The sequence below is a fragment of the Polyodon spathula genome, chromosome 11 (genome assembly GCF_017654505.1).
Source record: "Polyodon spathula isolate WHYD16114869_AA chromosome 11, ASM1765450v1, whole genome shotgun sequence".
Lineage (NCBI taxonomy): Eukaryota > Metazoa > Chordata > Actinopteri > Acipenseriformes > Polyodontidae > Polyodon > Polyodon spathula.
In genome coordinates this window covers 41,875,703-41,902,409 of record NC_054544.1, presented here as the reverse complement: position 1 = coordinate 41,902,409, position 26,707 = coordinate 41,875,703, and the positions used below count along the sequence as shown (strand labels likewise).

General features: G+C 38.0%; 1 protein-coding gene across 2 annotated transcripts in view; it reads right to left on the bottom strand.

Annotated features, from left to right (window-relative positions):
- The window catches only part of LOC121322963 (YEATS domain-containing protein 2-like), a 57,310-nt gene that overhangs the window by 15,159 nt on the left and 15,444 nt on the right, over positions 1–26,707 (bottom strand). For both annotated transcript variants that reach the window (XM_041263624.1, XM_041263625.1), the window contains exons 10-22: positions 25,919–26,120; positions 24,581–24,817; positions 22,910–23,041; positions 19,247–19,353; positions 18,192–18,296; positions 14,396–14,578; positions 13,037–13,295; positions 7,609–7,770; positions 6,759–6,862; positions 5,208–5,354; positions 4,034–4,213; positions 1,726–2,023; positions 495–629 (exon numbers count right to left, since the gene is read on the bottom strand). In XM_041263624.1, coding sequence (XP_041119558.1) covers positions 495–629; positions 1,726–2,023; positions 4,034–4,213; positions 5,208–5,354; positions 6,759–6,862; positions 7,609–7,770; positions 13,037–13,295; positions 14,396–14,578; positions 18,192–18,296; positions 19,247–19,353; positions 22,910–23,041; positions 24,581–24,817; positions 25,919–26,120 — 2,251 coding nt within the window. The remainder of the gene's footprint in view (positions 1–494; positions 630–1,725; positions 2,024–4,033; positions 4,214–5,207; positions 5,355–6,758; positions 6,863–7,608; positions 7,771–13,036; positions 13,296–14,395; positions 14,579–18,191; positions 18,297–19,246; positions 19,354–22,909; positions 23,042–24,580; positions 24,818–25,918; positions 26,121–26,707) is intronic.

Genomic DNA, 26,707 nt, shown 5'->3' with positions numbered 1-26,707 from the left:
ACTGATAATTTGCTTAATTAGACCTTTTAATTGTTTTCAGCTCTGAAACAGCTGCAAAGTTCAAATTACTTACAAAATGTTATAGCTAACTTGAAATCTGCAACTGGTTAACCGTTCGTTGTCCAATTTAAGCTCCTGTATCAGCCTGTGACTCTCCCCCAGCTCTTTAGGGTTAATTAATAGTGCATCCAATGTCGCCTTTTTGGGGGTTTTGGCTTTGACTCCACAGGATAAGTAATACATGTTCATCATCGCTGCTGGAGCTGGTTGAAGACATCTGCCTTTTTTCTGGTGTGGTTTTAACGCATTCAATGTGCAATCAAGTTGATGGACGAGTTTTCGGATGACGGACGACAAATGACGCATCGGATCCAGTCTGCAATGGCCTTAAATCTGCAGGATTTACTCAAAAGCATTTGCGATAAACCTGAAACAGTAATACGTGACACGATACTGAAGGTAAAACTGCTTCCAGCCCCCACCCTGCATAGTACCTTTGTTGACAGGCATAAGGACGGTCTGCACCCCTCCTGCTGCTGAACTCACACCCAGCTGTCTGAGCTGGCTGGCAGGGATAGTCAGCACAGCCTGTTGAGTGTTGGACTGGCCTGAATGTATCTTTAGCATGCCTAAAAAAATGGAGAAAAGAGATAGTACTTGCATTGGATGTATGAGCATATTCTTCCTGTGCTACTGACTGCACACAACACATTTAGCGTAAGGTAGGCTTCAGTTGTCTGTTTTTAGTTTCATCTAACAATGATATAGGACAGGGAAATGAAAGAATGGATGTAAAGCTAAATGAACCAAAATACTTCAATAGTCACAATGCAACTACAGGCAGTTCTCGCACTTAAGACACAAATGGTTCCTGGAAGTCGCGTTGTAAGTCGAAACGTTGTAAGTCCAAGCACATTTTCCCATAGGAACAATGTTATAAATTGGGGTTACGTTCCTGACTCCAGCCAGATAATACAGTTTTACAAAAATAACCCGTTATATTGTACTCATGTAAATATTTATTTAACTCTTTACATTCAGCCCGGTGGTTACTCGCATATTACTCAGACACCTACCTGGCTTGTTTAAAAGTACAGACTAGGGGCTTTCCAATGACGTATTCAGTGTGTGTACGTGTTACTCCTAACAGGAAATACGATCGCCTAAGTTAAGACCCTCACCATGTGAGTTCACAGTTAGGCTTTGTTTTGAGTCAATTGCTCTTATCAGACATTGTTAACGGCAAATAATTAAAAAAAAACAAACAAACAAAACAAGCGAAAAAATAACATGCATTAAAAAAAAAAAAAAAAAAAAAAAACCTGCTAGACTGAGGTCAGGGCGACCACGGCAGGTACTGCGGTTCGGACACTGAGCATGCGCACATGATGCATGGCTCGGGTCTCGCCGTGTCGTAAATGCCGTATTGATGTCGTAAAGTCGAAGCAGGTTAATAATGCAAAATAGTCGTAAGTGCCATGCGTCTTAAGTCGAGGATCGTCTGTATTATGGCCCAAATTCCAGGGACTAACGTTACATAGAACACATTTAGAATTTAGAACCCAATTGACCATTCCTTAAATCGGATTTCCAGCTAGTTTCAGTCGTTATCTTTGAATTTTAAGATCAATAAATGCCTTAATTAAAACTAATAAGATATGTAGCCACCTAATGACGTTTTGAAACACATTCCCTTTATCCAGTTGTGCAGAAAATGGTGCTAACCTGACAAAGTAGCTGCAGTCTTCCCGCTCGCTGTGCTTGAGCTGGAAACCAAGGAGGCTGCTGTGACTATTGAAGGGCTGCTGCTCTTGGCCACAGTGACCAGTGAAGGATTGATGCTCTTGGTGACAGTCACCACTGAAGTGCTCACAGACTTGGCAACACTGACGGCTGAAGGGATGACACTCTTGGCAGCCCCGATGACCCCTGCCTGGCTCTGTGTTACTAGAATGGGCTGCTGGACAGGTTTCCCCCCTTGGGGGGATGCAGCCACAGAGGTAAGGCTCCCTCCATCAGATTTCTGGGAAGGATGGAAACAGATTAACTATTACCACCACAGTTACATTTCCTAAACACAACGAATACATTCTTCAGGCAAGCCCTCGGACTAGACAATACATAAAACATGTTTTATACTTCAATCATTAAAAAAATGATATATATATATATATATGACTTTTTAAAAACCGAATGGGTTTGGTCCTATAGCTGAATCGTTCTGGTCAATGTACCAAACGTGTAATAAAAAGCAGAATTTGGAAAGGTTAACATTACTACTCATCAGTATAGCACAGAATTATGTAGGTTCAAATGAGTTGAAAGGGCAGAGGGTGAAATTATTTCTCTGGAATAAACAATCAGAGACAAGTTGAAAAAAAAAAAGAAACATTAGCAAGTCCCCAATATTGGAACAACAGAACTCAGAATGATTGTAGACAAAATTAAAAGCAGAAATCCCATTAGAAACCGATTAGCTGCAAAGTATGCATCGTTTTCAGTGCCTACAAAGAACCCTTCCAACTAATACAGGTTTGAATTACAACTTGCGCGTTTGCCTGAGTAACCAGATCCCTTTCACACCTGATAAAAAATTAATCTGTATGATTCATATTTATGATGCTAAATATGTCCATCACTTAATATCAAAATTACACTGAGGCTGCATGTTGTATACACAAAAGCTACTGACTATCTTGCTGTGTGTGTTTCATGGTGCCCATCTAATGACTTCATGATTGAGGACAACAGCAGCTTTGAATTTACATCACATTTCCAACATTTTTGTAAGAATGGTGTGAGCGGGAGAGAAGGAATCTGAGCTGCGACGACTCTATTGTGATCAGCTGTGTTACGGGCTGCGACTGTACAGAGTGTGGAGCCGCACTGATCACAGGGAGGAGTTTAGCAGTATAAAGGGGATGCAGCTACGCGAGCATGGCCCCCTTATGCTGAAATTTTGATCCAGCTGGTCCGCTGTTTGATTGTGTCGCTTTGTTGTTGGCAGACAGAGACCATTACGGGAGCTGAAGCTATTGGGCCAGCTCGTTCAACTGCAAGCTGTACCCTCACCTGGAGCACCTTCCCTTGAACACCCCTTCAACCCGTGCACGCGTGGACTGCAGCTTTGTTGTTTATTTTGTGACCCCTTTTTGTTTGGGACTGTAAACCCACCACATGATTCCCATACCATTGCTGTTATAGGGGGTGGATCTTTTTTACATTTTTGTAAATATACCCTCCGTCTAGGACATTCCATTATTCCCACACCACTCACATCCTGACAAATGGTCATACTGAAATGCCTTAAAATTGCTCCTTTAGCCTGTGCTCACCAGCTCTATCAGTAGCCATAATATAACATACGATTCAGAAAGCAAAATGGTATTGGCATTTTAAAAACTCAAAAACATTAACAAAGAGATACCTGTACACATGGTATATCTGGTTAAATGATGTTTGAAATGTGCTATCCCAATGTGGATAGAAGTTACGTACTGTCCACCCCTTATCAATCTTGAGAAAAAAAGTCTAGCAAAATAATCCTGCAACATTTGTCTTTTGCTGGTTAGGCAGCCAATGTTTTTTTCTTTTTTGTCTGGGAATAATGAAATGCTGTTCACATTTATGCAAATTCTGTTCATAGCATGTTACAGGATCTATCATCTTTGAAGCTGCTCTAACAAACAGATTTGCTGAGGACATCTGTACTCTAAAATTACTTACAGGGGTACCTGTTGTGGTAAAAAAAAAAAATACAAAACATAAACAAACAAATAAAAAAAAAGTCATTTGGTTATCATTCCCTGCTACAGTCCTCATCCCAAAACACACAATATATCACAATTGTCAGTCACTGTTAGTGAAATGTCAGGGGGTATTCAGGTCACAGAGAAGGTGGGCTTGGACAGGGGAAGCTCTCATGGTGCCTGTCAGAACTGTACCGGACTGTAATAAATTAAAATCAAATCTCCCCCTCTACTCAAACCATTTGGGTTCTCCCCGAACGAGGCGAGTTCTTGTTTTGACGGACCTGTGGTGCAGCCCCTGCAGCGCTGCTGGCAGCCACGGTGGCTCCGATGGAGCTGGCAGAGGTAATCACTCCCCCAGTCATTCGCAGGGTGGTGGTCCCAGGCTTCGACAGGTGGGTTGCAGCAGCGACTGTCTTCACTGAGCCGTCAGATAATTTCACTGTAGATGTCTGGCCAGCGACCTTTTAAAAAAAATATATAAAAGGAAAAGACAAGCCTTGTATCACAAAGAATCTAGTGATAGGAAAAACAAACTGATAATGTTAGAAGAACCAGAAGGAAACAACTAAAGCTATTTATTGAAACAGTATTTTTTATTTATTTATTTATTTTTTAAGTAAAAAATGCTGCAAACACTGCTTATATTAGGCAGTCTGTACAAAAATACATCAGCTCAGGGAACATTATGGCCCATGATGGATGCACTGGAATTGTGTTGCCTTTCAGTTGGTGCCTCACACCTAACAAGTTTAAAACATCTGTTGATTTTTCCACTGTAATATTGCAAAGTGGCCTACTGAGTGTCTATGAACAGAGTCTTGTGCTTTACCAGGACATAACTGCTCTAAATCTCTGTTACTCTTTGTGGCTTGTCTAACACTCTTTGTTAACCTGCAGTCAATCTTCTGTTAGAAAAATATGCATGAACAACCATGTGAAAAAACCTTAACAGCATTATTTTTCCAACATGGTTAGTCAGTGTAGGGGATGAGCCATACAGACTTGCACAGCAGCAGACACTAATGAGGTTAGTTTGTGACGTAGGAACCCCCTTCATGATCACTGTTTGAAAAGCCACGATTGACCTAGATAAAATAAACACATCAGAACTGGCTGGACAATAACTGCTGCTACATTATTGACATTCTACAGCAAAACATCTATTAGCCAAACTAACTGGGACAAGTTGGAAGTGCTCACAACAATTTCAACCATTTTAGTTTATGTAGATAACTGTAAACAGAAAAGACAGAGGGTTGAAGGTGGTTCGTGCATTTTCTGATTAGACAATGGGACAGAAGAGTCTCAGAGGTGTTTGTAAAATCAAAGTTCAGTATAATTTAATGTAGAAGCCTCGAAACAACTATTTTGATAGTGAGGATTAAATATGTATTTCTGGGCGAATTTGCTCACAGATTGCTTGTCAAAGATTTTCTTAGGATATCAAAACCATACCTGCGCAAGGATGGCCGCCTTTTGGCCAGCAGTTACCCTGATCGTCTGCTGCTGACCAGAAGAAGAGGTCACACTGTGACTGGTGGATCCAGCTGCCACCTGCTTCCCAGATCCCTGAGGTGCTGGTTGACCAACCAAAAATGTTCCCTGGAAATATCAATGTTTCGGGTCAATACCACTCAAAAGAACTGTAGTCTGCATTCATTAACTGTCTATTATTATTAGCAGGGAAAAGAGGTTTGCTGTCACGTTTTTTCTTTTTAAATGTAGCACTCCCTCCTCTGGCAAGGACAAATGATTTTAAAAAAGTTAAAAACAGCATTACATTTAAAAAACAGTAATTGCACTGAACAAAAACATAAACGCAACATGTAAAGTGTTGGTCCCATGTTTCATGAGCGGAAATAAAAGATCCCAGAAATTTTCCATAAGCACAAAAAGCTTATTTCTCTCAAATTTTGTGCACAAATTTGTTTACATCCGTTAATGAGCATTTCTCCTTTGCCAAAATAATCCATCCACCTGACAGGTGTGGTATATCTAGAAGCTGATTAAACAGCATGATCATTACACATGTGCACCTTGTGCTGGGGGCAATAAAAGGCCACTCTAAAATGTGCAGTTTTGTCACACAACACAATGCCACAGATGTCTCAAGTTTTGAGGCCATATGCAATGGCATGCTGACTGCAGGACTGTCCACCAGAGCTGTTGCCAGAGAACTGAATGTTCATTTCTCTACAATAAGCCGTCTGCATGAGGCAAATGGTGGTCACCCCAGATACTGACTGGTTTTCTGATCCACGCCCCTAACTTTTTTTATAGGTATCTGTGACCAACAGATGCACATCTGCATTCCCAGTCATGTGAAATCCATAAATTAGGGCCAAATGAATATATTTCAAATTGACTGATTTCCTTATATGAACTGGTAACTCAGTAAAATCTTTGAAATTGTTTCTGTAGTTAGGCTCAGAAGCTTGTGTATATGGAACTGGCTAACACTGAGCTCTTGTTCAGTGTCTGTGGATCTAATAGCTGTCCCCAATAGCCTTTAGAAACAGCTCACTTCTTTATTTACAGCTTTCCTCAAAACCATTTGCCATGTGGTAGAATATAGCATTGCTGCTTTCTCATCCCATACCTGCTTTGTAAGATCATCAATGTGTACTGCAATGCACTACATCACTCCAGTTAATAATTGCCATCAACTTATTTCTATTGAATTGCAGTTGTTGGTATGAAGTCTACCTGTTTTATCCATTTCAGGTTTTTTCTGAACTTAATTACAGTACGCCTGAGCTTAAAGACAAACCACAGAGTTCAGAAGCTGATCAAACTTATAGTAAATACTCGAATGGTTCTGCAGCTATGCAGTGCTATGCAATGAAAAGCCTTGCTTCCCTGTGTTTGAGTTCCTGACTTCATTTACATTGTGGCGGTTTTGTGTTGGATCTTGTCTCTGGCAGTGATGCTTTTATAAATCACCCCACAACACTTTAATACCAAGCCTATGCATTCTATGTGTCTGCTGTTGCTGCTTGTACTGACCTGTGGAGTTTGCTTGAGAATGTAAGAGGTGTAGGACAGGTTTGGTGGGAGACTGCTGCTGGCAGTCTGAGAGCCTCCTCCTGCACTGCTAGCACTTTGCTGACCTGTAAAACAAATATACATTATTACATTTATATTATGTACATACCACTTTATTAGGTTTGGGAAAAAACAGAAAAAGTCTACAGACCCTTCCTACATACCTTGGTATCACTGCATGAATTACTCTGGCAGTGAAGATGGTTTTGTACGGACATGAACATTTACCTTCACTAATGACCATGTTTTCCTCTTTCTACTAAAATACACTATTTCTCTTTTATTCATTATTAAAATACTTCTACTAATTTTACATTTTTATTTGTGTAAAAATGTTAAATTCTGTGCAAAACTTTTCGTAGGTGGTCATTTTAACATTAATATTAAACCAATTAATATTAAATATATCCAGTAGAGCAAAGTAGGACGTAGCAAATTGTTACCTGAATTAAAAAGGGACACATTTTCAGGGGTGCAAAAACACTACTGGAGGTGTCTCAGGAGAGCAAAATTTCACTCCTCTATTTCAAATATGGAGGACCATCTATTTCAAATGAGGAAAAAAACTTGTATATTATCATCCCTCCATTTATTTTACATACAGTGCTTAAAGTTGATTGTAAAAATAGATCATATTGATTACAGAACCAGCTCCATAATCAGTCATATTTGCCTGCCTGTGCTGTTTACAAGACAATGTAGCAGCAGTGATATGATTGGCTGAAGGTGTTGTAATGTTTTGTAATCCGATTGGTCAACATCAAGGGGTGCAGACCTCGGACTGGCGGAAAGGGCTGTTCACTGTTATTACCTGAAGGGTTTGAAGCACGCAGTATGGCTCCCTGGGGTATCAGCAGCAGCTTGCCTTTGCCTGATGGATTCTTGCTGTTGGTTGTCAGATACAGCTTGGTGCCTGGAGGTAAATTGGCCAGGTTGGCAAGATTATTGGCAGGCAGCTGCAGAGTAGCCATAACTAGAGGGGGAAAAGACAAGGGAAAAGTTATTACAACTTTGACTTCCAAAATAACATATATATATATATACACAAATATATATATATATATATATATATATATATATATATATATATATATATATATATATATATATATATATATATACACACACACACACACACACACACAGTACCAGTCAAAAGTTTGAGTACACCTGCTTGAAACCAGGTTTTTCATGATTATCTATGCTTTTAACTGCATAAACTTGTCTATAAACACTTAATATTTCATTATATGATACGTGTACTTATATAAGCTGATAATCATAAGTGAATTGCATTCAAAAATAAAATTTTTAAATGAAAATGTAAGTCTTGTCAATTTCAATGAAATGGTCACCCGAAGCAAGGGGATTTCAGTCTGAGGCCCAAGTCAGGCTGAAATGTGTATAACACGGTGTTAGAACACTGGCCTAAGTATAAAAGTGTCTTTGTTAGATGTTCTACGAGTGATCTAGCATGTTACCTAATTAACCTTTTGTCACCAATTATTGTTGACAGGTGAGGGTCCGTGATTAATATAAATACAGGTAGCATAGGCACACATTTGTCAGTCCTGAATGTAAGGGAGCAGAAAATGGCAAAATACGCTCAGTTAAGCAATGAAAAGATAGTCTGTAATTACTTTAAGAAATTAAGGTCAATCTTTAAGACAAATCGCAAGAACTTTGCAAGTGACTGTAACTGCTGTGGCCAAGACCATCAAAAGATTTGAATAAACTGGCAGTCATGAGGACCGAACAAGGTCAGGCAGGCCAAGAGTGTCCTTCGAGTCCTTCAAGTTCATTCGAGTCTGCGAAACCGGCGATTAACTGCCCCTGAAATACAAGCTCAGCTAAATGCTACTAGAAGTACAGATGTTTCAACATCAACTGTTCAGAGGAGATTGCCTGAAGCTGGCCAAACTGGAAGAATTGTTATAGAATTATATATGTATGAAGTGATATGTAATGTAAAAACTATTTTGCAAAATCAGACATAATCCTTGCCCAGATCTCTAACATTTTTACACTGTCTTACTAATACACCAAGCATTTATGAAATGTGTGCAATTATGCTAGTAAAAAATATAAATTGAAAATGAAAAGCCACACTAGCCCTCCCCTCACTACTGCTTTTTTTTTTAAATAAATATTTATTTTTAATTAAATTCTATTTCACTAGTTTTACCTAATTCAACAAGTAACCCTTTAATCCCAGCAGCAGTGCATGTACTGAACCATTAATAAAGCCAGGACTTACACAAAACATCAGAGGTGACCCCTCTATCCAGTAAAACCAGTGAACCTGATTTTTAACATTCCCACTGTTGAAAATTCCCACTGAATAAGCAATCTGCAGGTCCACATGTATGCCAAAATAATAAAATGAAGACTTCACAGACTAGCCTGTGAGCACAATGTGGACCATGAAGCAGCAGTCATCTATCCCATAATAACATGGGGCAGACATTCCACTACTGCCTAGCAACCACAGAACACAGAATGGCTTTCACACTTGTTAGGCAAGGCACAGACAGACAGCGTTTAGAGATGTGCAACTTCAGAGAACCATCTTTTAAATTTGAAATATTTAGAAAAAAAGGTAATGTGTTATTTGTTTATCATTTTCAATGATATGCTCTTACCATATCCCTTGTGAAATGCTACTGCTGAGCAAATATTGAGTGAAAAAATCTGTATAAGCCTTTCCAACACTGGTGCAAAAAAAAAAAAAATTAAAAATGCATAGCCACATCAGCACTGAAGCAGTTTATTGCAAGTATTGCTTACTTGATTGTTATTGGTGCTATTTATTTTATTTTTTTTTTTTTTAATAACTGGAACAAAGAAAAGCATTCTGGAATGGCACAGGGGCTAGTCTACTGGTTACCAATCCCTACTACTCATGTAGTTCTGATAAACATGGTTATTCTAAGTTATTGTTATGTTATTGTCAATGCAGACAAAAACAATTCTGACATATACAGATTATAAATTAAACACATCATGCCTAAAAATGAGGCCCAATATTCCATAATGCAATTATTTACCTTTTTTTCAACATCCTGTTCTGTGATTTATTTAATTTGCAAGAATGATTTACATTTTTCAGAACACAGAACTTAACCAAACGTTCAAAAATCTGTAAATCCCAACAGTGGGAAGCACACACATTGAAGCTGAAAAACTGGTTCATGCTTTTGTTTTCTCCAGGATCGATTACTGTAACGCCCTGCTCGCTGGGGTGTCTAATAGCACTAAAATTCAATTCGTTCAAAATTCTGCAGCCAGAATTTTGTCTCAGTCCTGCTCAAGAGATCACATCACTCCTGTCTTGGAAGCCTTGCAGTGGCTGCCTATCAGGTTTAGAATTGATTTTAAAATTTTATTGCTGACATATAAGGCTCTTCATGGGCTAGCTCTGACTTATCTGTCAGATCTATTATCTTTTTACACTCCCACTCGCAACCTCCGCTCTGCTGTGTGTCCCACCTGCTTGCCTGTGCTCTGTGGGGTTGCTATACCCCCAAATTATGGAACTCTATTCCACTTCTTTGAGTGTTTTTAAATTTAATTTAAAGACTTACTTTTTTAGAAAGGCATTTACATGATTTTTATGATTGTTTTATCTCCTTGTGTTTCTTTTATGCATAATCGGTTTATTTATTGCAGTACTATTAATTGTGAAGTGCTCTGAGATGACTGCTTTTAAGGGCACTATACAAAATAAAGTTATTATTATTATTATTATTATTATTATTATTATTATTATTAAACTCCAGTTCATCTTCCAACTCCACAACATCCCAAAGCATATGGCTAAGTCAACTCTAGAATTCTTGAAGAAATCACCAGACCTTAATCCAATAGAACTGCTTTGGACTGATCAGAAAAAATCTGTAGCCAAGCACTGTGAATCCAATCGGTCTGAGCTGAAGGAAATATGCAAGACAGAATACAAGTAAAAAGACATACGACATACTAAAGCAGGGGTGCCAATACTTTAAATATGTTTGTTGTTTTTTTTTTATTTTTATTTTTTTTAAAAGAGTATTATTAAAATTACTAGAAACTATGTATTTTGCTTTTTGTTTTATTAAAAAAAGGATTTACTAAATACTTGCCCTTAAACTGTTAGCTTGAATTATGGTATAATAAGCGTAGGGTGCCAAATTTGACTGCGACTGTATGCATATGGTACAAAGATGCCCCTCCTATCACTGTAACCTGTATCAGTACAATTATGAAAAAAAAAAAAAAACTAGATCACAATCATCCACAACATGTACTGTCAATTCACATAGATACTGTACCAATTTTTATAATCTCAATAACCAAATCCAATCACAATTGAATAAATGTATAAAATGTATGTGTAAAATACGGAAATACAAATGGACATTCATCTCCTTACCCAGATTCTAGTAACCCTCAATTACTAAGGAATAACCATAACCAAGTTTTCCAATTGGATAAGCTATTCCCTGGTGTAAAACTCAAAGCGTAGCATACATCACCTATTTAAGAACGGACGGATGCCTCCACAATATCTCTGTAGCAAGGTATATACATACTCAGCTGGGGATAATAAAAAAATGCATTTAGATATGCTTCAGTACCGTCTGTATCTCCCAGAGAGAGACATCTGTTCAAGGGCACTGAGAAACAACTTCAGTTCACAGCAGAGTGCACAGAAACACAACCACTGCACTGGGTTACTGATCAGCTTTGGTAAGTAGGGTTCTGTGAGAGACCCTTTTCAAAGTCTATGAAGTACGTAGTATATGAAGGCCCTCATCTTCCAGGTCTCTTGTTGGATTCAAGCCCAGGACACTTGATATAATGTCACTTCCACCAGATGGTAATCTGTATGTGAAATGAGTTCTGGGGGTCTCCACCCTGTTACTAAGAAGCTCTCAGCTGGCACATTGCTGCTAGACTTCTATTAATATGGATGCTTTTGCTTACTGCCTGAAAACAAGCCAAGGACCAGATGGACTGAAGTATCCTCACAAAAGTTTACTAAAGTTAAAGTAAAACAAGATCAAATTGAGAGAGAGAGAGTGACAGAGAGAGAGAGAGAGAGAGAGAGAGAGAGAGAGAGAGAGCTACAGCCTGAGTAACCCTGTAAAATGTAAACTGTGCATGAAAAGTAGCTATTTGTCACTGTAACCATTCACATTTTTTCAAAGTAATAAAATACTGCCACTGGGTACAAATGTATTCAATTAATATTTAACTTTAATAGATAACTTCCACAACACTGACCAAGTAAACTGCAAAGCCTGTACAATCAATGTGATTTTTACTTTTTGTACTAATCCAAAACAACAACGTTAAAATACAGTGACCCACTAGCCGCTTCTCAATTGCTCCAAAACCAGGTATATCACATACATGAATTCAGCACACTGTCAATTTCTTCCATCAGCAACACCATGTACAGAGCTGTCAGAAAAAAGCAAGCAGAGACCTGACTTGGAGCACAGGGAAAACCTTGACAATAATTTGAAGGTCTAGGCAGATGTATTATTATTTGTAATATTTTAGAACAAAAAACTTTGCCAAAGAGGTCAAAATCTCCTCATGTTATATCAAATCTGAATACAATAGAAGACTGTCAAAACTATACGGACAATAGCCCATTCAGCCACTCCAGATCAACCCTACTTGATCTCAGTTCATGTGACACCCACTGTGCTTTTTATTACCAACAAGCCTCCTTTTTTGAATTAGAAACACAACAAACAAAGCTGTATTGAACTAGCAGAATTACCCCAGCTTTTCCACATTGTCTGCATTTAAAAATAAAACATTAATCATTTGATTTAATGTAAACAGATTCCAAGAAGTTCAATACTGATATACATTCCAGATGCATTACCCCCTTGAAAATGAGAGGTGGCTACTGTGCAGGCTCCACAGATGTTATGTGGTTGAACGCTTCCATGGATGCCAAAATAAGATTAAATAAGAGAGGGCACTTCAGGGCAGAAGGCGGCTAGCTAGGGGTGTTCCTCCCCCTATTTCAGTGGTCAGTACAATACCATAACATATAAACAACCACTATTCATTTGGGGAACCCATTTGCACAAAATCAATTCATGTTTAAGAAAATCTGCATACTAGACGTGCTCCCAAATAAGGCTACAATATCAATTGATTCAATCCCTAGTTTTACAACAAAAAAACAAACAATTACTAAACAATATATAGGTATATACATTGTAATGATATGTTACCTGAGCCTTGCGATCCAGTCTTGGGGGCCCCCGATGAAGATATCTGGGCCTTGGTGACAGTGTGTACTGACTGGGCCATCACTGTTGCACTTGCTGCACTCACTATAGCCTTGGCCACTCCCTGTGCAATCACCTGTTTCTGCCCGATCACCTTGTTGGCCGCAGCGTTGGGTTTGGCTACAAGGATCTGACCACCACTGATAGGCACAGTCTGTTTGATAGCTGACTGCAAGGTAGAGCCCATAGGAATTCCCACAACCTGCGAACAACAGAGCAAGTGGACCACTGAACCGTAATGTACAAAGGCCACTTTGTACAGCATTTTTGTGATTGGTTCAATCTGTACTCTACAATGCAGTTGGTTACCGTTACTGTGCAAATGTTTAAGATCAAGTTTCTGTATTCTGTATAGATTACATTTACTTCCTCTGCTGCTAAAACAGAGAAAAAATCTTCAGGGTTTTTTTTTTGCTGGTCGTAATTATCTAGTTGGAAGCATTTTGGCATATCATACAGTGCAAGTGAGTCTCTTTAATGTACTTCTAAAAGTCATAGTATGTATGACACCAGGAAGGGTTCAATTTTAATGACTGAAATAAGGGTGGCATCCTGCCATCATTTAGATCAACTTTAAAGAGCAGACCCTTACAAATGATTTATCCTACCCCTAGCTCTCTTTACATCGAATGCCCCCTTGTGGGGACTGAAACTAAAATCTTACAGTCCATTTTTTTTTTTTTTTTATAAAATTCACGTATAAGAGGATGAAATTACAGCTATGGCCAAAAGTGTTGCATGAATTTTAAGATTGAGACATTAAAAAGAAACAAAAAAAAACTACATGAACATAACTTAGATATTTTATTTAACATCATGAAATCAAAGAAAGTACAAAATGGTATCGCAAGAGTCTACCTGAAGCCATAATAGTAGTACAGTATAAAAGCTTTTGAAATGTAATGTTTTTCAATTATTGTCAGTTTTACATTAAGTATATGGGAAAACTACAAAGCGGTACGTAATTGTAAGTTAATGTAACATTATTCAGCAGGTTTAATTCGACTATGAGCAAAATTTGTTCATTCTACTGGGTGATGCAAAAACTTTTGGCCACAGCTGTACATCTGCTTTTGCATTGTTCTAAAAAGCAAAAAGCAAATCGTAATTAATTAAACTACAATGGGGTCCTTATACTACAGAACCAGTAACCAGTCATAATTCCATTTCAACTAACAAATGTATTCTTGTTATGAGGCAGAATGCAAATAATATTAATCTCATAACTATGGTTCCCAACTAAGGCATTATAAAGGGCGAGCAGTGTAGTATAGTTCAGTGCGTGTATTGATGTGTCCATACCTTGCTCTGTGTGGTCCCGGTTCCTACAGCACTGACTTGTTTCTGGGGTGACAGAGCAATCATGTGACCTCCCTTCACTGTGACAAACTGCTGCGCAGTCTGCTGCAAGGTTGCCGTGGAAACCATCATCTGCTGCTGCTGTTGTTGTTGGGGTGCCTCTCCAGGTTCCTGTTTTACAATGACCTGGTTAGAAAGAGAAATGATTAAATGCTACAGTGACACACCAGCAACCATTTTACACTGCTGTACAGAAACAATGTTTCTTGCTGGCTTCATTAAATGTATTATTATTATTATTACTATGTTTATTTTTTAGCAGATGCCCTTCTCCACGGCGATTTACAGTTACAAAAAATCACATTACAAAATAGCACATTACAGATAAGAGGAGTTATAAAATACAATCAAGTCGGTACTAGAGAGCAAAATCAAATAGGAAAATATAAAAGTAAATAATGATGTTTGAGAGTGTCACAAGGACAGTAGTGGTGACGTTAGAACAAGGAAGTAATACAGAGACGACTGATGAAATGATATGATGAATGCACTGCTGTGTGTTTATTTAAACAGAAATAAAAGGTTTGAAACACAAAACACACACAAAAAAAGACGTTGGCCAAACAAACAGACAGAGTGGACGAACACTAAACAAGCTACACCTGCCAGTTTCCTAGTAGCTGATTGATCAACAACATGACTACAGTAGGTACTCCATTCCATATTCTGGGACCTGGAATTACTTTGGTTGCTCTTCGTCGGACTCTCTCTGATAATACTGACTCATGCCTTCAACTGCAAAAGTGATTCAATCACAAATTGGGACAATTGCATATATAATGCAATGATTTAAAAGTTTTTGCCACAGCTTTGCTTGTGCTAAGAATTCCCATCTGTTAGGTTAAAATTACCACATGCTTCAGCTGATCAAACATGTGTATTGTAAACATAGAGCACTTTGTGCTTCATATTTAACTACATTAAACTGCTTACAGTCCAAGTTTTGCATCAACCTTTAGAATGAGCTAATTTTGCTGTATATACCTTAACTACACATATTTTTCCTATATTGGTATGTGTTTTCAGTTTGTTTAAACAAATACAGCCACTAATGAGTTACTGCGCGATGCCACAAGTCTTCTTTTTCTCTTTCACAGGAAAAATCTGAGCTAAAAAGTCAATTTCTGGATTTCTTTAAGTACATCATTTCAGTTGTCCTGCTTAAACACCTTGCAGACAGGCAACTCATAAAGCTACCAAAGATAGAATCTCGTTTGCTGTTAATAAAACAGCGCTTTTAAAAAAAAAAAAAAAAAAAAAAAAAAAAAAAAAAGGAGTCAACTGCTGCAATAGAAGCAGGGAACCTTCCATAAAAGAGCAGTGTGGTTTAAATGAGAAATGAGTTGAACTAAAAATGCATGTACAAATTACAAGACAGAGAGAGGAACTAGCATACTATACTGTTGTTGTGAAAGTGCCAAACAAGATATTCAAATCTGTTTCTTACCTCTAATTACACATAGCATCATCATCACTTTAAAATGCTTCTGCCTAGTACTCCTTCACTTCCTGAGCATTGTGGTCCCATTGTATTACATATAATAACCAAGTGTGGGGCTTGAGCCTTGAAAGCATATTAAAGCGACTATGTTTTAAGGGGCTGTCCTGGGATAATCAGTTTGTTGCTAATGAATGTTACTCAAAAGGCAAAGGTAAATGTATCCCAAAAGGTTTTTATTTTATTTTTTTACACTTAATATGTCCATAACTATTACACACTGAATAATACTGAATTTTGATGAAAGACTCTGTCATTTCTATCTTTGAGGACACAGACATCAAAGCTACTTCCTGTCCAAACATGCAGCCTTCCGTCATTAATCAACCTCGACCTCGACTGAAAAGGAAAAACTAGGCCAGAACTGTAAAGGCAAACCCTGTAGCTACTATGCTTATGGCAGGCCAATTCCTTGAAGAACACAGTGTATTAAAATACCTGGCAGCAACAAAACAGTGGGGGAACTTGTTCATACTGATGCCGCAAAAGATCTTGGAAAAGAAACCTTCAAAACGAGTCTGTAAGATTGATGGGATGGTGCTGCACTGGGCAACTTATTTTTTTTTGTTGTCTTTTCAATGGGCCTAATCGTCAGAAATGAAGTTTTATAAGAGATAAAGACAAAACATTTGTGTATTTTAAATTCATTTGTGTCATAATAGATTTACAAGCTTTTTTTTTCTTTAATTACCCTGTTACATACTATATAGTCTTCACACTTATTATTTATATAAGAAAGATTTTCACCCTAGCTATTCTTTATCCTTCAAGAACAACTACAACAGTTACCTAACAATCTTGCTGCCATGTTGAATTAGTATAAGTATGGAACTTTCCAGGAACTACTAATTCAATAATATCTATTTAAGAATATTAGGTTACCTTGAGCCTCATAGTTCATTTTAGTTACAGGCTCATCTAGTATTATTTAAAATGATAAATCCTTAGGATTACGCCAAACAAGCAAAATGTCTAAGTGGACTTGGACCTTCTGCCTAATTCATGTACTATAAGATTTCACTTAATTTTGGTCTGGTCCAGTCTTTCTTGTCCAAACTTCAAACATTTTATAAAGCCCTGGCTTAAACAACAGTGAAAATATGAAGCCACTAACAAGGTGTCTGATATCTCAAAGCTTCTGTTCTTTTTCATCTAGAAAAAAAGGCACCCCTATTATTACACCCTTTTAAAGTAAAAGCGCAAAGTGAAGAATGCAGCTAGATTTTGCCCAAGTGGTTTTCATTACACTGATAACATGAAGTCAGCATAGAAATAGTTTAAGAGATACTAGCAGCTGAAGTAGAAACGGTGCCGTCCTACAGGGATGCTTAATAATAACAAAATAAAAATAAGCATGGAGAGCTGTATTCATCTTCATGTTTTTAGTTGCCAGGAGCTCCAATTACTGGTTTCAATCGGTGTGTTCAGCTGACTGATCAGTTTCATAATTTTGAGGTTCTATTGTAACCTTTTATAAATGTACATGATACAAAGACATCTCATAAAACAAAAATAACCCACTGTGACAGAGATTGAATGATTCTTGGTGTTAGATCTCCCACCTGACTTGTGAGGGCACTGTGTAAAGGGAAAAGAATACCCTGGACTAAACTGTATGATAATTTATTCCCAGGGTTAGGTGGAAGTAGGCCATGTAGAAGACGGTACCTGAACTCAGTGACCCGGACAGGAAATGGCATGGCATCCGCGGATTGGAGAAGCGGATGCGCTTGTTAACTAACGGGTCATGAGGGAGGGTACAAATATGGGTCGTAGTGAAAGTAATCTGTCCATTTGGTAAATGGTTAGAAACAAACCTAAAAGGAGAACCAGTGATTAAACGTGAGTTGTGTTTTGTTCGTTTGTCTAGTAAACTGTTTGTTTGTTTATTTTCTAAGACTACTAACTGTAGGAACTGTAGGACCTGTGTATGTGTTTTGTGTTACATGTCGGTGTAAAAGAACGGGACTTTGGTTGCAGGTCAAACCTAAATAAAGTGTTACATGCCGCTGTATCACATTACAATATTTGTTATTTACAGTTGTTTGCCGTCAGGCATTGGACATGGTTAATTCAATAAACACTCTTGCACCTGGATATCATTGTCTGTCTGTTCCTTCTGTACTTCTGCCTACACCTGCACTCACTTACCCACTTTGCCACACCCACCCAATCTATTTCTGTAGTTGAGTTGATAAACACTCCACACAAAACGCACAGTGCTGATATACACCAGCTTACCTTTGTGAAGGCACCAAGTCCACCAGAGACAGGCTTGGGGCTCTGTACCTTGGCCTGGCTTCCAATAGGGCAGAGAGGGGGCATGGCTGCAAACAGAGATTCTTCCTGTCAATAAAAGGTAAACATTATTGTTTAGCTTTATACTTTTAAGTTATTTAAACACAAAAAACATTCGGGAGAACACATCACTAAGACAACAGCACACTATGAGATTTGCATAGAATTTTTTTTTTTTTAATTTTATTTTTTAAATGTGTTGATAAAAATTAAAAAAAAAAACACTATGAAACTATGCAACAAAAGTGTACTCAATTTTGCACAGAGGCATGTGTATAAATTTAACAGACAAAAGGAATTATGCCCAATAATTCAAGTCATGCAGCAATTCTGCCACTAAAGCAATGTATTAGCTCTCCTTTTATCTAAGCCTTTAGAAAAGAGAGAGGGAAAGATTTAAGATTAGAAGACAGCTTTATCAAAACAAATAAAAAATGTCAATCTGAAATTGAGCCCCAGTCTAAGCCCAGGCTCTCCACCCACTCCCTTGTCATTCTGCACCGATATCAAGTTCTTTGGAAATGACTGACACACAATATGTCTAGGTTTTAAGCCTGCCCAGGATCTTGGTTCTTTTGATGGTAATAGCAATACAATGTATGACATTTGTTGCCCTAATGTCAGATTACACTGTCTGAATCTGTATACATAACTACCTTAACTGGTTTCTTTCGACATCAATGCATATTCTATTTCACTATGAGTCCAATGCACGTCCTATGCAAAGTTTAATCAAATGTGCTGAATTTAACTTTCTGCATAATTTCTCCCTATGCACTATTAATGTTTCTGGTTTCGTAAAACATTGCAAGAAACATTTCCATGCTTGAGAAGATGCAGTTATTTGTATAACTGTATGAAATATAAGCATGCTGTTGTCTCTAGTGGTTTCCCAATATAATGCAACAGCTGCCAACACAAAACTAATCACAGAAGAATGGTGTACAAACCCAGGCCATCTACAGAAAGAAGTCCCGTGGCTGGGAAGGGAGACCTACCTTCACAGCAGAGGAGGATATAAAACTGTTTCCATGGATCTTTGGTGCTGGTGATTTGGCTCCTTGGGAGGCTTGAGAAATACTTGTCTGTTTGCCAGTTGGACTTCCTAGTTCAAAAAACATTCAAACAAATCGTGAATTAATTTTGAAATGACAGTTAAGCCCCTAGCTCTTCAACTGTTTTAAAACTGTAAGTCAATGTGTAATACGTGGCTTTTAGTTAATTAACTGGGTACGTGGTTTTTCAAAACCTTACCAAGAGGTTAACCGGATTTGTCTTTTTGCAAATTATTGGAAAAGCAACCTTAGAACAGAACAATTGGGCATGGGGTTTTTGTTGCTCTTTTACCTCACCCCCTTCCTTACAAAACACCAATAACCTCCTCTTTAATGCAAATATGCAAAACTAATTTAATGAGAAGGCCATCTCACAAATGGTGTTTCCCAAAATATTATTCATTTACTACCAATGGAGGACAGTTGGTGGGATGGTTTTTCTTCATTTTCTCAGAAATAACTGCCAAGACAGCATTCACTGTGATACAGGTTTTCAAACTGTGGAGTTGAGGATATTAAGGGGGCGCTAATACCTGACTGTAAAATACTTTTTTCTGACTTATTGACGATTGTAAAAGCTCAGCGGTAAGTGGCAGACTCAGTGGGCCCGCCTCCAGGATGATTGACTGATCAACTACCCAGACAGAGATCATGTTTAATCTGACCAATCCCCATCCACATGCGTAGTTTGTGTTGTTTTAGACCTATTGCGGCTCTGATTCTATGGTCCAGCCCAGATCTCCTTGATTTGAAAATTGTGGGGCTAATCATGGCAATTGTTCCTACAAAGTGCAGCAGAACATTTTACGTTTTGTTCACAAAAAAAAAAATACATTTAGATGGACCTGTAGTTTATAAATAGGGTGGGTGAGGTCTTGCCTAAAGTTTTAGTTTAATTTATGCGTTTTGCTCCATTCAGAAAACGGACAACGAGGATGCAACATTTTCTGAAATAAATATTTTATAACGTTATTAAAAAAAACATAGGCTGGACAAATATTACAATTTCTATTCGTAATTGCTTTAACATTAATAGACTAGTCAGTTATTAAAATGTTGCACCCTCGTTTTCTCGTTCTTTATTCCGCTTTTGTCAAAAGCGAAATTAAAGGACTTGGATGATTTAAAAGTGTTTCAATGGTTGTAGATTAAGCACCAAGGGCGTTACTACTAGTAAAACCAGACCGTGATATAAATAAAAGGTATACTGTAATAACAATACTACTAATAACAATAGCACGATCAGTTTAATTTACAGGGTTTGGCTGTGAAACTATTTTAAATGGGCTTTAATCCTCCATGTCCTTTCTATTTAAATGTGGAATGAAGAACGAGAATAAGTGACTACGTATTGTTGTTAATACAATTACGAATAGTGATTGTAATAAAGTGTATCTATCTTCAAAATGTATATATTACAACATTGTCTGGGTTTGGTGAAGGTGGATGAAGGGCACGGTTTAATGTGAAAAGATCAATAGGAGTGCATGCATGAGCGCAGTGGGAGAGCGAGTGAGTGACAGACAGGCTGTCTCAGTGAGAGCGAGAGGTAGAATGGAATTTAGCACAGAGAGATTTTGTTATTGTGTTTTGCTTTGGTGTACTCCTTAATTGTTTATTTTTCCTGTGCTAATAAATGCTATTTTTAGAAAAATCACATTTATTTTAATATTGTACTGTTTACTAGGGGGGGAAGGGGGCGCGGCAATAAAATAATATCTCTGAAGGGGGGCGCAGCAAAAAAAGTTTGGGAACCACTGGCCTAAGTTGTTCTGTCAAGGTACTAATTTAATAACATTTTGGGGAATGACTCCACTTGTAATACGTCATCAGATGTCAAATCTCAAGGTTTACCCATGCAGCTCACGGTTTTGCACAATTTTGAGAGTCTCATGCACCTGCAATGGTTTGGATGTTTGTGCATAAGTTTGTTATTGTTTGTGAGGCTGTGAAACCCTTTATACATGACACAGCAGTAAATCCAATACAACTGTCCAAGCATATTATTTCATGCAGGGGGGAAGGGGGATCACCATGAAGAGGTGTACATTACTGTAGCAGCTACTCAAACTCCCCCCTTACACCAAAGTTAGAATTGCCTTGTCGCAAACTGACAGTTTGTCTGCACGAGCCTTCAATGTTTCTGTACACAACACGTCATTACTCAGACAGTTGAAGGACAGGCTGTCACTGTCTCGTTCACACAGAAATTACCACAGAAATAAGAGAGAAACGGGCATCAATGAGAATTTAATTATTAAAGACGAAAAAAATGTTCTTTATGATGCCACTGTCAGTGGTTATAAAGACAATAAAAAGAAAGACGTCATATGGTAAGAAATAACAGAACAATTGAAAATTGACGGTATGTCTACCTCTCGTTATTTCATCTTAATTTTAGTCAAAGTGATGGGGAGCACCACACACTGGTTTTGTATTTCTGTAAAACGACGCTTCTTTGTTTTAACAATGTTGACCAACAATAATAATAATAATAATAATAATAATAATAATAATAATAATAATAATAATCATCATCATCATCATTCACACACTAACTGAAGATTTTATTAAAACTGAAAAGCAATAAAAAAAAGTATATTAAACTAATTCTCTCAGTATTCACAAAGAACTGTGTTGATGTATTCTTTTTGATTAACTTGCATGTTAAACCAGATCACATATAAACATTCACTGTTAAATTTTTTTTTTTTAGTGTGTGACTGTTTGTTTTATTTATTTTATTTCGTCTCCACAAAAGGAGCAAAAGCAGACAGTATTTTTTTGTTTCATTTGACTAGCTACAGTTGTGTTTTTCTGTATGTACTCATGCTGTATTCAGGTCATTTGCTTCGCACCCAGTGTGCATATCTCTTAAGTCTAGGTCAGTGGTGTAGCTGTCAGCCATGTGCAAAAATCTTGATCTGTCACCAGCACCCTCCCCCTTGCCCAAAATCTAGTGGTCTAGGTTAGGTTTTTCATCAATCCCAAAGTTTTTCAGCAGGGGTCTCACTGGTATGAACACTTAGGGGTTGATATGTCTTATATTAAAAGAGGAGAAGATTATGTATTCAGTGATACCAAGATATTTAGTAAGGAGTCTGAATGGTGTACAAGGAGAGACAAAACCCCATCCCTAGTAGTTCTGTTCCAATTATTTGGGAGGGCAGTGCATGTTACCATGTTACAGTCGTTGCTACAAGTTTTCAGCAAAGCTAAATCCTGATAACAAGTTTTATAAGATTTCAGTATTACACAAACAGACTGACTTCTGCTTTGTTTAGTCAAATCTGTTGTCCTCCACTTTGTTTAATCAAAAGTCCACCACATACTGCCAGTGGGTTTTTTTTGTAATAACAAGCTATCACAACCTTAGTATTCCCAAAGAGAACATGGGGATTTATTGATACTGGAAGATCTGATCAAAGTAGAATACATACTTATTTATACCTATGGGACGTCCTTCTGCAAAGTGAATGTAGTGATAGTCTCAATAGAGATAAAAGGCTATGAGAATACCAGTAAGGGTTTTGGATTTGTTGTGCTATGCTATAATTCTGTGAAACTGAAGGGGTCGCTATTTAACTGGTGTCACTGTTGCCTTACCAATCATCTGCCCGGGCTTGTCCACAATGATATAGGGGTTATTGATCACGGAGGAGTTGTGTTTCATGTGCACTGGTGTTGAGGTAGAGGTGCGGGGCAGGGGGGAATGGCTAGGAGTTGAGATCGGAGAGCCTGTAAAAATAAAGAAATAAACAGCAGCGTTAAATATCTGCAAGCTGTATGCTGGCTGAGCAGTGCTCAACTCACTGCTCCCTCCTACCTCCAATCCCTTGTTTCTCCCTACACCCCCTCTCGGCCTCTGCGCTCCTCCTCTACAGGCCGACTGGTCATGCTCCTCTCTCCACTGTCCATCCTCCTGTGCCCGCTCCTTCTCTTCCCCAACCCCCCCGTGGTGGAACCAACTACCGGAGAACTTCAGGACTGCTCTGTCTCTCACTGCCTTCCGCCGCCTCAAAACACCTGTTTTGACTGCACTTGTAGATCTCTTAATCTACCCCTTCTACTATGCACTGGACTTGCCTGTTCTAAGCACCATGTTACTGGATTCTCAGCTTATGCACTATCCTTTCACTACTGCACTACTATTATGTCATTGTAAATACAAATTGTTTTAATCCTAACTTGTTACTTCGTATCTCATATTGCATTCAAGTAGTATTTGCACTTGGTGTAAACTACACTGTAATTAAATATTGTTTTTGCACTGTGATCTTGTATTGCCCTATAACACCTGTAAGTCTCCTTGGACAAAGGTCACAGTTTATTCAATAATAATAATAATAATAATAATAATAATAATAATTTGGCTATTGAATTCTGTGTTTTGAAGGTTTGATTTTTTATGCTTAAAATAGCAAAAGAAATGTCTGTATTATGAACAGACAGCTTTTGAAAGAAAATAAACTATAAATCAAATATTTAAGTACATTTATGGTATCTCTATCTGAAGATAAGAAATAAGCCCCTAGTAATACGAATTAGACAATTTACATCTCAAAAGCAAATATAATTCAAAGCACTTCAGCTTGCAATGCACTTTCATGCTTCCTCTCTGGGAGTAAGCAAAACTACACTTATCCCCCACTAGGATTAAATTGGTGACTAGAGACAGGATTATATTTAATTATGTAGCCGCTTATAAGAAGTACCAAATAAACAAAAACAGTGAAAATGATAATTCATTTTGAGACAGTTTTGGCATAACATAATTACACTCTTTATCACACTTTCTGTGTTTTGGTACTTGTATTAAAGAAAGGAAGGGTATAATTGAAATTGATCACTAGTCTGGGAAAAATAATAATTTGCATAGATTTCTGTATGACCGATCATTACCTGCTGATAATTGACTACGATTAGCAAAAAACAAGGTCAATTGCTTTTATGAATCACATTTTTTTACGACATATTTACGTTACATGTTCAACTGCCTTTTAGCTGAAAGAGATTTATTAAAGTGATTGTAGCTAACATAGTTCCATAAATACTGCCACTGTCTAGCTAATTCAAACAGGACACCGAGACAAGGTTATGAAAATAAAACCTTTAACAAGGTATGCAAGTGTCTTTAGTGATTTTCTGTCTGTTAATACTTAATCACTATTTAATAATGACAGCGGTATTTAGATCAGCAATCCTTTACATTTGAAGAATTTAACAACAATATATTTTGTAGCGCCCCTTTTATGATTTCATTGGATGCGGTGTTACCTGACACAATCTTGCAGCTCATGGTGATCGGCTGGAAGGACTTTCCAGGGGACTCCGCTGGGTTGGGAGTCTGTCCCTGAGATACTATCTTACAGCTTGCTGTGATTGGCTGAAAAGCGGAGTTGCCGTGGGAACCCAGAGTGATTTTTTCAGTGGGTTTCGGTCTTGAAGGAGTACGTTCAGAAGAGTGGAAAGTGTAAGCAGTGGACCTCCCAACTTCACTTTTAATCGGAAATCCTAGAATAAGGTCAAAAGGAAAAGGCAACGTTAATTTGGAAGCAATTTATAGGGCAGAGCTGTATTTCAAGTGATCTCTAGAATTAATGAAACTAAAACTACAGCAAAAAAAACCTGCAAAACTAAATAAAGCGGCTTCCCATAGTCCTGTAATCTGATCCTGCATACTGTATGTACAGCATTAATCACAGGGATAAGCTACATTGCATTTGCTTGAAAGACATTATTTATTTAATATCTAAATCTGGCCTCCACCTCAATTGGATTGCTTATTAAAGAACAACCTCAAACACAATAGTGTCCTAAAATGTCAAAAGAAAATCTTTATTGGGTTATGGTGTTACAATACTACAAGTATTTAGTAAAAGGTCACCCTATATACACAAAATAGAGATTTATGACCACCTACTTTGAACCTGCATTTATGTAATGGCTTTTTTATTATGGTAAAGCACAGTGGGATAAATTACACTATTCGGGTGTAAATTGCTGTTGTTCACATAAAGAGATGATGGATTAACCATAAACAGCACTATCAAATTAAAATTCCCGTTACAAAAAATGAAACGTAATAGTAAGATACATTGTCAGACCACCTGTAAATCAGTTATTTGACATTTCATGGACTACAAGTAGTGCTTTTGTGGTACCAATCATACCATTCCCTTGCGGTTTCAAACTCAGTGCGACAGTCTTACAGAAGAACTATAAAGGAGCAGATGTCAATGGATGAGGAGCAATAAGGGGTAAAGAAGCTGTATAATAATGCATTGACATATGTTATCGAATAGAGGTATGTATCATTTGCATCGTGATACAAGATCCAACACAAAACATAGCTCATTGTAGTTCACCAAATGCTTCTAGCATGAAGAACAAGTGTGTTTCATAGTTGGCATGAATGCATAACCTTCCTTCCTTCATTCTTGTCTTTCAACAAAATGGTCCTTCATTAAATGATCACTTATATTACAGAAAGGAATGTAGACCATCAAAAACTGGCAACGGAACACAATCGTATATAGTTTATCTACATAAAAATAAAAAAGTTAATACAAATCAGTGGCCTTGGGTTTTAGAAAGAGATATCTGCCTTCTCACCTTTGTCAGAAGCCCCCAGGGCCTCCTGAGTGAGTTTGACAGGAGAGGAGGTCCGGCCTGCTGCAGCGAACCCAGAAGCCAGCTGAGTGGAGGATGAGGAGGAGGACACAAGAGGCTGATGAGAGGGCGGCTGCGCTGAAGAGCAGGGGAAGGAAACATACTCCTCCCCCAAAGAGTGCCGATGCAGTTCCACATCCACTACCTGTTGCATCAAAAACAAAACGTGCTTCAGTACTTTGTTACCTCCGTTGGTTTTGCTATGAAGTTTTAAAATAAAAAAATGATCAGAAGGAGCCCACTTCTGTGACGCTTGAAAGCAAGTCATTGTGACAGAGACAGAATGATTCTTGGTGATAAATCTCTCTCCCAACCTGTAAGGGTGCTGTGTAAAGGGAAGAGAGTGCCCTGGACTGGATGGCCAGACCATTCATTCCCAGGGTTAGAAGGAAGTCTGTCATCTAGAAAGGGGGTGGAGCTACTATACACTAAATCATCGACCCGGAAGGGAAACAACGTGGCAGCCCCGGATTGTAGGAGCAGTTGCACTAGTTAACCAAGAGTTCATGATTGACAGTACAAAAGCAGGCGTAGCGAAGTCATCTGTTCCTTGTTATGGTTTAGCTGAACTGGAAGGAAAGACCTGTGCTATTATCGTGAGTGTTTTGTTTGTTTTGTCGTTATTAAAAATACCGTTTGTTGTTATTAGAAGGCTGACACGATCCGAAGCTGTCGCCAGAGGCCAGCACCCGGACTACACTGCAATTTGTTTCACGAATAACTATTTGCACC